The 14,339-nt window shown below is 35.8% G+C and overlaps 1 protein-coding gene across 7 annotated transcripts in view; it reads left to right on the forward strand.

Moving 5' to 3' along the window:
- Positions 1-14,339, forward strand: part of NTRK2 (neurotrophic receptor tyrosine kinase 2) — a 198,518-nt gene that overhangs the window by 73,130 nt on the left and 111,049 nt on the right. For 2 of the 7 annotated variants that reach the window (XM_015652987.3, XM_015652983.3), the window contains exon 12: positions 4,421-4,492. The exons of 3 other annotated variants lie outside the window; for them this stretch is intronic. In XM_015652987.3, coding sequence (XP_015508473.1) covers positions 4,421-4,492 — 72 coding nt within the window. Of the gene's footprint in view, positions 1-4,420; positions 4,493-14,086; positions 14,156-14,339 lie in introns of all 7 variants that reach the window. 2 more of the 7 variants (XM_015652982.2, XM_015652984.3) reach the window with 2 other exon arrangements.

The following is a 14,339-nucleotide window of genomic DNA, read 5'->3' on the forward strand; positions in this document are numbered from 1 at the left end:
ACGTAATTCCTGTTGTAAAGCTTATGCTGAATTTACTGTGTAGTCACACAGGAGTTTTGTACTAACACTAAAGGCACATTTACTTCTGGCTTTGCTATAGAGTAGGTTTGTATGTTGCCCATTGCATGTTGTACTCATCTCTTTCCCTCTTGCTTAATGAGTGTCTGTATCATTGCATAGCTCACTTGTTTCTTACCTATGGTCTTTTAATCTTTCTTGGACATTTTTTTACTAGCATACAAAAATGCGTATTTCCACAGTGTGAGCAGAAGTTTTGTATTTCAGAGGTCAGGGCTAAAGGGATAATCTCCTTCTGAATGCAATTATTCTACTATAGAATTTTTAATCCTCTATATACTTTGTGTAAGATAATGGTTGCCACATTATCTTGTGACATTATTTCTAATTATTAAGTAAAGAAGCTGCAGTGCTACTGTGGTGGGGTTTTATATTGTATTATTGTAGAAGGCAACTGAATCTAATTCCAGCAGTAGCAATTCCTACTTTTGTCAATCTTGCCATATTATCCTTTGTAAAGACAGCATTTCTAATCTCTAGATGGTGAAAGCATTGGTAATTAAATAGGCAATTAAAAGGAAACTAATCACATGGATATTTTGAAAGTAGCCAGTTTCTCTCACACATGAACTCACTGTCTTGGACAGCACTGTTCACTTCTTTGTACTTAGACAGCCTATATACTTCTGCTAATGCGCTGCTGTGTGACAGTGAGGACAGAAGTCATCACATTTATTCCTTCTTACAGTGGATTGTAAACAGAAAAATAATTTCATATTTGCACCTTGATGGTTTTTGTTGGGCTGCATCTCTTTAAGAGGAAATTACTACAGTCAGTGACCATTTGGCTGTTGGATGTTTTTCTTCCAGTTCACTTTGTTTGATTGCATTTAAAAAGATATCTTGGCTTAATAGTTTCCCATTTTTAATGTGGCTGATTTGTTTAATGAAGGTATCAAAGAAGTAGTTTTATAAACTAAGTTATGATTTCTGTGTAGAAGTACATCATTACGAAATGATTTTCTTTAGGACTGCTAGATGAGACAAGGACAAAGGAGGATGCTTTCTTCGTGTTACAGTAAATAGCAATGTAGCTGCTGAATAAAAGCTGTTGGAGACAATTTGTAGGACAAGAGGGTGTAAGAAAAATTAAGGAATATGTTGAGAAGGGAAAATGAAGGGGGATGAGTGAAATTTAAGATAAATAAGGAGAAAATGATCACACACCTCCCTGTGTTTTATCTAATGGTTGGCTTTTTGCTCCCCATTTACTTCTCTCTATCATTTTAGTGCTAATCAATGCTAAACAGCAGTTATTTGAAATTTTTCTGCTACACAAATTACAACTATTCTTATAATTTTATTTTTTAATTCTATAAAGAGCTTTTCTTTAAAAATCAACAACCCAAATGTTTCCTTTTTTATGGCCGAATTTCTCATAGAAAACATGCTCAAAGTACTTTCAATCCTAGGAATTATCAAAAGACTGGAAAGTCACATTCTGCCTCAGTGGGTGCTAACAAAAACACAGTAGTAGCACAGGCAATTAATAGCATCTTTTATTAATTTACAGTAATTAACATAACATGAGTACATACACATACACAGATCCAGATATATATATGTGTGTGTGTGTGTGTGTGTATTTAAAAGTATATGTAACATTTATGTTAAGTGTTACACAATCTTTTGTGCATGTTTTGTCTAACAAACACAAAACTTTGATTTTGTCTGTTATCCAGAGGTACTTTATGTTGTCTTAAATTAATTTACAGGTTTTTTTCATGACTAGATTGCAAATAGGCTAGTTTTGAGGAAGCCAAAAGAAAAATGCACATGGATATGTGAAAAATTGGAATTAGGACCATGCTGTGGGAGTTCATTAATGATTCAGAATGGTTGGTTTCAGTTTCCCCTCCTTCCTTTCACAAGGCAAAATCAAATCAATAGTTTTGTTTCAAGGTCAGAACTGCTGCTTGGTGTCTGTCCTTCTCACAACCCTTGTCCAGTCATAGGAGTGTTAAGGAAGATTTAATTACTATTTTATTTGAGGTTGTCATCAATAACTCTTATCATAGCTGGACTTGGACAAAAAGTCACGTTATTACCGGAGAGGGCTCTTCCCTGATCCAACTAAAGGGTGCTGCATTTGCGAATAGCATCATGTCAGATGTGAATGAGGCTTTCCCCCTGCCATCCTGTCCCCAGTAATACTGTGGTTGCATTATGGACAGGAAAGCTGTAAAGCAGTGTTGTATATCAATTACTTGATTTTGCAAGATTTGTAAAATAGAGCTGAGTTTGAGAAAATTTTCTGTCTTTGCGAGGGAAAGGTTGTTTCAAATGATACTTCTTAATGTGTTTCGGCAGTGTGTTTTCCAGAGCTGCAAGTGAAGTGTATATTTAAAAGAATATTAATATATTTTTTGTCTGCCTTTTTTCTAGATTTTTGATACTTTTTTTCCTATGTTTAGAATTAAGTTCATTGTAGACTAAGTAAACATGTTACATGCTCATTAACTAACCTCACTCCCTGAAGTTATATTTTAAATCCTAAAGGGAATACCAAATCCAGTATTTTAACTGCAGCAAAGGAGACAATGCTCCTTTAATGGCAGTGGAAATATTTGTCCCTGTAAAATATTTTTCCTGCTTTGAGAAGTATCATAAACAGTCAGAAATAGAGAATAATATTTTAATATCTTATGTTTAGAATCCTGTTAGAGTATTCTCTCAGCCAAGCGTTTTCTTTCAGAATAAGCTACCAAAATAGAGGTTTGATGCTTTGTCGAGAAGCAAGCAAGGCTGCGTATCCTTCCTTAAATGCTTCAGTTTTCACAAAGACATCATACTGCTTTACAGTGTCTGCTTTTTGAAAATTAAATTCTGTGACTTCAAAGTGATCTTTAAGATCTGTTAACTCGAGTAGGATGAGGTGAGTGCATTTGCAGGAGCTAAAAAGTTTGGTCTAGTATAATTTTTGTGTTGGCTGAAATATAATAGATAACATCCAGGCCATCATATCTTCCTTCTCCTGCTTTTTAGGAAAATCTGGACAAGATAGAGGTCTAAACTCCTGACAGAGTTCATAGTTATTGTAATAATTCCAGGAGCAAGCTTCTGGAGGTTATTCTTTGTTATAGAATATTATTAACTTAATCATGGTTGTTGAACATGATGATGCATCCACATTTGCTGTTGGTCCTAATCCCTAATCAGTCAAAGAATGTCCACAGTTCACTTTGCTCATTCTACTGACATAATATTTAATATGGCTTAAATCAATTATTTTTTTATTCTACTGATTTTATGGTGTTCATAAAATGCTAGTAATAGAAAATCTATTTCTATTGCTGGTTTTTTTTATGTTAATGTAATTTCCAAGGAAAAAGCTCTTCAGTGACTCATATGAAATATGTTGGAGGGAGTTTGTATGTACATATATATATAAATGTGCAGTTACACAAATTTTCAAGTGGTATAATTTAAATAGATTATTTACATTGAGCCTTGCCATTTGGCTGGGATTTGCTTTTATATATTTTTTATTTTTAGATGTTTGTCCCTACATCAAATTCATAAACTATGTCCAGGTCTGTTGTCTACAGATCTGCTGCCTTTGCATGTGAAGTTAGTCTTTTTTCATGTTGCAAAGAATACTCAGCACTGAATATGCCAGTCTTCTGTGAATGTGATGCCACTTGCTGAGGTACCTTGGAGTAGAACAGAGGAGATTGGATACCTGTTCTTTAGCTGCATGGGTACCTCCTGCCTTCAGCAAGGGTTGATTGGTTATAGGTTACTTTCAGTACTGGGAGTGAGGAGTGGGGCCAGGTGCTGAACAAGCTGTTTCACTGTTAAGTAGTCAGGGTTTGCCTCTATGTGATATCCAACAAAAGCAAAAGTCCTGGACAAAACTCATAAGCACCAAGTAAAAAAATCGCTGCATGCTGTACGACCAAGCCTTGACTCTGACTTTTGTGCAGACTATAATACACCAAGTTTGTCTTTGCAGGCCAAGAATATACACCAAGAAGAATTAGGCCAATGATTGAAGAATATCTCCTTGCTGCTTATCATAAAGCATGATATCACAATTTTTAATAAATATTTTTAAGTGATGTGCGTTTCCATAGCTCTAAAACACATATTAAGTCTGGTAGAATCCAGTCCAAAAAAGTACCAAGAACTACAGTCTTTCTCATGTCATAGATGGTTATGTGTGAAAAATGTGAAATGAGAGCAATCTAAAAGTATCACAGTGGATGTTTTCTCTTCTGCAGTGTAGAATGAAAAATAAAGAAATTGATGAAGAGATATAAATTTTAAAAGGAGTAGCATTGGCAATTGCAAACCAAACCCTTAACCTTGATTGCATTAATGGTAATGCATTCCATTCCAGTTCATGGTGAAGTAAAAGGCGTTGGTCTGGTAGATCAAATATGGCTTTCATTGCAAGACTGCGACAATGAAGGTGAGATAATAAAGCTATTCAGACTAACCTGTAAATAACGTTATTAAATATACCTGATGAATTATTTATTCTTAGAACAAATGTCACTATAAAATACTACATATATTTCAGTTATTTTTTCAGGATGTATGTATCCTGTTATGTATATCTGTGTATACATGAATACATACATTTTTGGTCGAAAAAATATACATGCAGTCAAAATTGTGAATAATTAATGATGCGTATTGTGTTCCCATATGAATCTGGGAAATTAATGTCAGGGCTTTGAACAGAACTTGAAAGGGATTTTTTTTCTATTGAAATATTTGAAAAATTTGAATGGTCTAAATAACCATGTGAAAACATAAGTTGCTGTCTTGCTTTGCTCATTACAAATACATTGTGAAGCAACGGTTACGAATCCATTGGCATAAGCAAACCTAGCTGTGTATCCAGGGAAATGTCTCAAATCTTGTGCTTCGACTTACGCTTGTATGTAGTTCAGGTGGGGTTTTTTTTAAAGTTTTTTAGCATTTTTTCAATCAACATCTTATTTCCAGTCCAGGCAAGATTAAAATCACAAAAGTTCTCAAGTACTTTTAATGCATTTTTCAGACAGAATGTCAAAAATTGCTTTGTGTCCCATCAGTAGTAATTCACAATAACATTCCTAAATAATCACCATTGACCAAATGTCAGACTTCTGGGCCCTACACTAACAAATACTGGTACAATTATACTGAAAATTATAAAAATTCAGTTGCAATAATAGCATGTATCTCACAAACTGACTCACTTCTTCCAATTAACATAATCAGAAATAACTTAGTTCTGTATTATCTCTTAAGTGGTCTCTCTGGACAGTAGTCATAGTATGTGGTTTGCATATACTGTATAATTTGATTTGGTTCTGGGGCAATGCACAGCAGTCTTTGAGGTTACCAGTATGCCAATAGGACTAGGGTGTGTTCTCTGGCCCATAGGGAAAGGCATAAATTGTGTCCACAGGTTTAAAACTCTTTTCTCTCATATTCCTCAAGTAGGATGGCCCCATATGTACTTGAAAAATATTTTTGACACATGCTCGCCTTTGAAACATACTGGAACATTTTCTAAGAGAGTGCTGTTTGTCTTAGGCCAAAATAGTAACTTACTTTAACACACATTAAATAACTGTGGATAAAAAAAAAAAAAGAGTATACAGCCCTGCATATTTTTATTTACTGGCAAATATGTGCCCTGAACCCCTTTTTAAGTCTTTATTTTAGCACATGGGCCTGGAAGCAAGTAGTCTTGCATGTACTATTTACACCAGAGAGTTTTTGGCTTGTTAACTGCTGTTTGGATCCTCTTGTGTGTCTGTTCCACATCTTGTGTGTCTGAATTCACATGATTATTCAGGTGTGGAGGGGTCATTCAAGTTTGCAGTAGCCTTGCTCCATGTAAGTCTTGAGTTTATTTTCAGGGAGGAGACTGGGGATGTGGGGATGAGATGAGAACCTAATCTCATGAAAGAAAGGCAGGTGTTAGCATTGTTGCTGGTTCTTTGTGCAGTGGCTGTGGTAGAAGTGGAGAGAATCATCTTGGCCAACACTGGCAGCATCATAGCCAAAGCATTGCCAGTTCCATGGACTCCCGACCTGCAGTTGTTGCAGGCTGGAACATGTTTAGTTTCTGGAGCCCAAAAGCAGCGATTGTTTCTCTGACCAAAGAAGAGTCAGGTGTATTGGTATGGCTACTTACTGACTGAAAAGTCAATTTGACTGTGAAGACTGAGGACTCTGCTTTTCTTAAATTCTTAAATCTTTAGGGGAATTGTCACCAAGGAAAGCATCAATCCCTCTTCTTTCAGATGAAATATTGTTTATTTCAAATGCATGTCAAGCATTTTGTTAACCTTAGTACATTTACAAGACCATTCTTTGTGTAGAAAGAGGGAAGTTCAGAAGGCTTACCTCAGCAATGCTGCAGTGATAACTGAGCAATAGAAATACATCTTTTCTGGTTCTGTCTCTACAAAGTTGACATATGACAATAATGTGTTCGAGAGTGGTTCTACATGACCTGGTTACAGGACAGGAGTTTGTTTCACTTGTACAGAAAGGGAAATGATATTTCTATTCCTGTTCAAATGCCTTGTAAATTTCTTTTCCTAGCGCATCAGTGGTAGCAGACAAAGAGTAGTCACACAGAAATTCAAAATCATATAACATATAACGTGGCATCCTGTGTGCCAGGTGTGGATGAAAACCCATGCACTCCACTTGCAGGAATACAGTTTCAAATAAGAGCAAATCTTACCGATTTGCTAATAGCTTGCTCGGGCAGCTATGTCAATTACAGACGGTATCTGTGATAGATTCATGTCTTGTTTACTTGATGCTAACTAAATTCATAATTACATTTTTGGCCATAATTTAGGTGGAATTAGCACAATAAATGTATGTAATTTGTTGCATCAAAAGGGCGCTAGGAGAGGTAGCATTCATAAATACAAAAAGCGGAAACTTCCCTTTTTCCCAAGACCACTTCCCTTTTCCTTTTCTTGAGTGTCCTGTGAAGAGTGCTCCTTTGAACAGAGATCCATCTTGTGTCCATGTAAAACTGACAACACAGTTGTTGGGGGTTAGACAACAGCAAAGCAAATCAAAGCTAGACTGGAGTAAGTGCACATTGTTTTCACAATGGCTTCAACTAGCTGTGATTTCGAAGATTCAAATTGCTTCATTTAGCTCTGTTTAGTGCAGTATTTTTTCCTTACAAATATTCTTAATCTTCTGCACTGGGGAAGGATTTCAACATACTGTAATATCTAGGGAGAAAGAAAAGTTCATGGAGCCTTGAAATAGGTTCAGGACCTGAATGCATATTCTTCAAACTGCTTACAAATGTATGCAAAACTTCAGGGTGACTTTTCAGGAATGTAAAACCAGGCCACGAGGTTCATGAGGAAACATCCTGTGCCTCATCCTTCACCTCCCTGAAAGGCCATGTGTTACTGCAGAGGAGAATTTAGTTAAGGGTCAGTGGATGGCAACTTCAAGGTTGTCTCTTTCCTGTAACATTGGATTTATGATAAGAGATAACTAGCAGCATTTTTTCACTATTTTGTCTTTTTCCCTATTGAAAGCCACTGGTGACTGGCCACAGACTGGATGTAACTCCATTCACCAACACCCTTTGGGTCGGCTATCCAGACAGTTTTTAACCCTGAGAACAGTGCAGTCATCCAAGCCATGAGCAGCCAGCTTCTCCAGGAAAGTGCTGTGGGAAAAAGGCTTGACTAAAGTACAGGCCAACAACATCCATATTCCTCCCCTCATCCACTGAGTGTGTTGGTTTGTCATAGACATAGACCAGGTTTGTCAGTCAGAGCCAACATCTCATAAACAATGCTGTGTGGGCCTGATCACCTATGGGACCTACATCTTAAGTTTTCTGTCAAGAGAGAATTTGTGGGGTGAAATACTTGAGCCAAGATTGTATCAAAATGGGGCAGTAATCTCTGGTCCTGGACCTAGAAGTTTGCAGAAGATGGAGGAAAAAGAGATGAACAGAAATTACGTAGTTTGTCTTCATGGAGCATAACATTAATGGGACTAGCTGGAATTTAGCTCTTGGTTGTTTGCTGTCAGTCCATTATCCTGATCATTGATCATGTACACATGAGTATTTTTATGGATGATTGTTGACTGCCATGTGGAAGTACTTGATTAGTAGTGACTGTGAAGGAAGGCAGTTGAAATTAATAAAGAAAGCCCCCAGTTGTTTTACTAGAGGCACTCATAATCATGAGATGCGTCTTTTAAGAAATGTTCAGATTTCACAGTCATAAGGTAAGATGTCATAGCAAGGAAGCTGGAGAATTGCTCAATAACAGCTATGAGGATGGTAATTAATTAAAGGTTTTAATATTGTTGTAGGGGAACAGTAAGCAAAATAATCCCATTATAAATGAACATATGTGATACAGTTCCATAACTCTTATCGTGCACTAACGGGCAATGTTATTTCCCTAATTTTTATATAAAAACTCTCTTGCCAGGTCTTACTAAAAGGTCATGTGTTGAAAATATGGAATGTTTGGAATTGAACTAACTGTATGGTCAAGTTGTCTTCAATATTTGGGTAGAGACAAAATGGTTTCAAAATTGACAGTGATTCTCAAAGGGGCACGACATAATTATGCTGTGTCCTTTTAAATGCTCTGATCTTCTTTCTTGTGGCTGTGAACTGATGCTTGAATGTCAATATTGTGGCTGTGTAGTAGCATTTCTGTATTTTGCATGCATTACAATGAGTGCATTAAACACGAATTCTAGGGATGTCGTAAGGTAAAGGACCTTCTTTCCTAGCAGCTTTGACTTTTCAAGTACTTACAGGACCCTTTGAGAAAGCATCCCTTGATTTATTGATTGATCTCTCAAGCATACAGTGTTTCATGCAAATGAAGTGTAAAATAGCCCACAGATATCCATGTTTTACAATGTCTATGCAAATAGTAATTGCTACACTCTTTCCTACGAACTGAGTTTCTACTAATGCACATTTTCTGTGGTTCTGTGGGGAGCTGCTGTTAATGCCAGGTTCTGTTTGAGTTTCTAAAAAGTTGCTTATTCACACTTTCTCTTTTTTACTTTAACTGTCCCTGAATTAGAAGCTCTGCAAAATGTATGTAGTGGCTGTCTCTGAGCAACGGTGGTTTGAGCTCCAGCCCTTAATGTCCTTGACCCTTACTAATCAATAGAAAGCAAAACAACTACAACATGATCAGCCGTACTGTAAAAGGACACTTCTGTTGGATATTGTGCTGGAAATCATGAGGGTAATGACCCTCATTAAGAAAGATACAGTATTTTCTCCTTCAAGAGTACAGAGCACAAATGTTTTGTTTTCTTCTGCCTGCTTGGAAAATGAGCATGTCTTCCAATGCATCATGCTGGGAGATAAAATCAAAAGTCCAGATCAAACTAAAGAAAAACAGATTAAGACATTAAATGATCCTTGTTAGCAGGGTAGAGAACTGTCAACCCAAAATATTTTTGATTTCTAAAATGTTGAGTAAAAGGGTCCAGTTTTACCATCTCTTAGTTCTAATATCTTTTACAGTGAGAACATCTTTATGAGGTTCTATACTTAAGTATGTATAATTCTGTTTGACCTCCATTCTTATTTCATGAACTTGTAGATTAATGAAACAAGCAACCAAATAGTTTGAATACCAGCTACAATACTGACATTGATGACTCCAATTTTATTGTGTTTACTCAGAAATCTAATACAAGGGGAAGCATCCATAAAACTACAAACTATGTATCCTTATCCATGGAGCATAAATTTAGACATTAGAGGGAGTGACAGTGGTAATGGTAAAGACATCTTTATAAGATACTGGATATTTCGAAGAAACTTTTTAGTTTTGGGTTACTGTTAATAGTCTTAATTTTAATACGATTTTGTGCTGCCTTACTGTTGTAAGTAATTGGAGCACGTAAGAGGGTCAAAACTCTTTACCTTGATGTATAACTTCATGGGTCAGTTTATTTAATATCTTCTGATCATATCTTCCCATTTACTAAGTAAATTTGGTTACAGCAAAGTTGGATCAGAAAATACAGACTAATCTTGAATTCAGATACAGGATTTTCTATGAATTCCTGGCCTAAAACAAATTATTTGTTTGTCTTCTATACATGCTTTTATCCTTAGGCTGAAAAGTAGTATTTATGCTTGTCATTAGAGCTTTTATATGAATTAAAAATATGGTCTTAGTACTTCATGACGTAAACACAGTTTTTAGATTAAAGAAAAAAATTGGAGTGAATGTTTATGTTTTTGTGCTCTGAAACAAATGGCAGTATTGAGCCTGGTGCATGTAAAATCTACAAAATCCTGAGAAAATGTATGTATTTCTTCAGAGAACTGTGTCTTCTGCTGCTGTGTAGGTATTGCTTTATAAGACAAGATATTACTCTTCCTTGTGCAATGAAAATTCTGCAGAAGCTATCCAGGAGCCTCTACTTGGTTTCCAATAAAAAATTAGGTGACATTTTGTCCTGATTTTGACATAGCATTAGCTAGCACAGCTCTTTGAAGCAATAGCTGAGATCTAAGAAGCAAATAAAACTAGGAATAAACTGTTTCATTTTCCTCTTGAAAAAAGAAACTGACAAATTTGATAAGACTACTGTTTTAGGTAATGAAGATGCATCTTACCTTTGCCTTCCTCCCCTCCAGTCATCAGTTTGAACTTTCTCCATATAAATCACAGTTCAATTTAAAATAATAGAAATATATGCCATGTATGCTCAATTTACTCCACACTGGAAAAAGTAAAATGTACATTGATTTTTGATTCAAAATGCTTTGTTTGGAACAAAGCCACAAACAGTATTCTGAATAAACCTTATGCAAACCTTATGCAATATTAGAGTAAACTTTATGCACTTGATGAAGAGAGAAGATGGAATGAGACTTAACATCATAGAAAGTTTCAATTTTTCAGTACTTCTTTTGCTTGTACTTTCCCTCAAATTATTTGGTTTAGATACATGGTCTCCAAATTTGTGCAACTCATATGTTGAGACATAATTGGCAAGTGGGATGTGAGTATATAAAACTTTAGTTTTGTGTTCAGTTAAGTCATCATTATGGGAAGCTTTTATTTTTTCTGAAAGAGTGTAGATCAGGTTGATAATGACCAAGACAGTCTGACTTCAGTTCTCCAGTTTATTACAACTCATCGAAATACAGTATTTCAAATCCTGTTGGAGCAAGAATTATTTTAGGCAACTGAAATTTAGCAACTTGCTATGAAAAAAGTTCAGAAGGTGTAACATTTTCCTTCCTGAATGACTTAGATGATGGCTTGTAGAGACCATAACCAGTGAGAAGAAGTGTGATTGAGATTGTTGGGACAGGTAGAAATTGAGTCCATGGATATGTGGCTATCCCAAGAACAGTGATTTTCCCAAATATGGTAATTAGATGTTATGATGCATATATTGCCATGATGTTGTTGACTGCTCAGTTTTCTGTTGTGTGCTGATAGAACATGGAAAAAAATTGTCTTATTTACATTTAAAAAGGATCATGTTTAAAGGCTCTTCTTTCAAAATCAGTACAGTAGGTGTAAAGGTAGGGGATTTGCTATTATACTTTTCATTTCATGCTTTCCTCTCTAATGAGTTGAAAAGCTAGGAACAGTTAGTTGGTGGCATTTTATCCAGCTCCCAGTCAAAGTAAACCCTCAGAACAGTACGGATCATCCAGTATCTGAGATACAGATCTGCAAAGCTCTTGAGATAGTCAACTGTGGTACTTCCAGAAAGTAGGATTAAAAAAAAGTCCTCACTGGTGGCTCAACTATATCATTATTAATAACATAATTCAAACTATTCTTCCTATTAAGCAGTTAGGCTTAAATGTGATGTGCCAAAAATAGTGTACTCCAGATCCTTTATGATGTTTATTTGAAGACTAATAATTAATACAGTGCTGATTTCAAAGCATTTTGAATGAAGAGCTGCTATTGGAAATAAAGTTATCACCTGGTTACATTTTAAACTACTTATTATTTTCTTTACTGTCTTGGAAAAATTTGCATTTCAGAGAGACAGATACATAATGTTCTTTTAAAGGATGAATGAAGTTCTGTCATTCCTTGTACAGGGAAGATGAATAGTTTTTTTCTGTCTTCCACTTTCAATTTGACTTTTTTTATTTTTTATTCTTTAGTGTACTTTCCTCTGCAACTTTGAGTGGCAGCTTATATAACAGCAGTGTACTTTTAAAACTAATATTAAAGTCAGAGTCAGCACCTCAGGAGCAACTCAAACCAAAATCAAACTTTGTCTGAACCTGCCTGACTCCATTTGAACTCTGAGAAGCCAAATTGGAAGCTGGCAGTTTGGACATGAGAAATCATCTTCTAAATATCTACTGCCCATAATATTTTGCCTTTGTTAGCTAGCTCAATGTCTTCAAATAGTCAGAAATCCAGTGTGCAAATGAAGTTCTATTTTTTTGAAGCACTTCTGCTCAGTTTCTGCATCTTTATATTTGTCCTGTTTCCTTGCTTCATTGTCCCCTTCCACTCCACTCCCCACAATTATTCTATATTTATATATCCTTTTCATTTCTGTGTACTGCTCCTGCTTTCTTTCCATGTTTTAGTGATTAAAGTTAATAGACTCTTGTCCTTTTTTCACCTTTTTCTTTCTTTCACCTTTTTCCTTTCATTCTTCTTTTTGGACTCCTTTCTGTTTAAGCATTTCTTTCTTTAAAAGATATTTTTATTGTGATTAATTATTCTGCCTTCAGTAGGACTTGCAGGACTCCCCTGTGGACTTCTTGACTCCTGTAGACTGCTCAGTCATAAGTGTGAGGTTTCTCCCATACTGGTTGTTTTAGACACCACTGTTGACTACCAGGGTTACTAAAATACGCACAAATGCAACTAAGAATATAGAACAATAGAATCACTTTGGCTGAAAAATACCTTTAAAATCATCAAGTCCACTCATTAAACTAACACTACCAAGCCCACCACTAAACCATGCCCCTAAGCACTTCTGGTGATTTACAAGAGTACATCAGCTTGCCTTCCTTAAAACAGTTGTGCCACCTTCCCCCTACCCCTGCCCTCACATCATGACTTACCATGTAAAGTTTGCAGGAGTTGTAAGCAGATCTATTTCATACCTGTTGTTTGCCTGTGTACTAAATATTAGTTCATAAGTTGTCTACTTCTCAAATTAAAATTCAACTGACTTAAAACACAGAAATGTGATTTCACTGTGACTGCAGCAGACCAGGTAAGGAATAATTTGAAAGTCAGAGCAAACTTTCCCTTGCAATGATTTGCTCTGGTGTTAAAAGTGTGGTAGAAAAGTGTGTTTTTATATAAATACATGTATGTGTCCTTCGTCTTAAGTTGCCAAGAACATGTGCAATCTCCTATATTTAAGAAAGCAAAATTCCAGGAGAGATCTGAATGACTTAGAGAATTCAAGAGGAAAGTAGCAACCATGCAGCAGACTTAATTCTAGGCTACCAAAAACCCCAATGTTATTTCTCCTTTGCTAACCTGTAACTTCTAAACATCCTTCAGATAATTGCTTACTGTTCTGAAATGAGTCTCTCTTCAACTGATATTCTATTTTTGTCTGTGAATTAGCATATCCCTTTGGGGTTTTTTGACACTTTACATGAGACCTTAATAACTGTTTCAAAGAAAAGGCATTTTGCCACACACTTTTGGAAATGTGGGATTACACAAAGCTAGCAAGTTCAGCTTCTGTATGTGTGATTACCTAGTTCCATGGTAGAAACAAACAAGAAAAAGCAATGTAAATGAATTAGTCATTGGTACTAACAGTGAAATTCAACTTCTCTTGAAACTGATAGGTTTAAGTCCCATTCATTGAAAGCAAATCAAAATTTGGCTCTGAATTGTTTATATTTCTGTGGAATATGGATAAGCTTTCAGTCTTCACAAACATTGAGTACTTATTAAAACAAGATTAAATAGTCGACAAAAACTGCTACTGAAGTTTACATTTGGTGACTAATAGTACAACTCTCACATGTGTTTTTTTCAAATGTCATTAGAACAAGTAATGGTGGCTGTCAACAGTGATGTACATAATAACTCAACTGCAACAGATAACAACAGACTGGGTAAGGCAATGCTGTTCTAGGAAGTATTTGTGCCATAAAGTCAGCTAGCTGAATTCTATACAGGATCCTACATAGCCTTTAAAAAAAAAAAAAAAATCTTATCCTGTCAGGCAAAGTTTGGGAGATAGGTTTTTCCTTCACCTCAGAGCAGAACATATCCTGGGGATTTTTATGTATTTCAGTG

The sequence above is a fragment of the Parus major genome, chromosome Z, assembly GCF_001522545.3.
Source record: "Parus major isolate Abel chromosome Z, Parus_major1.1, whole genome shotgun sequence".
NCBI lineage: Eukaryota > Metazoa > Chordata > Aves > Passeriformes > Paridae > Parus > Parus major.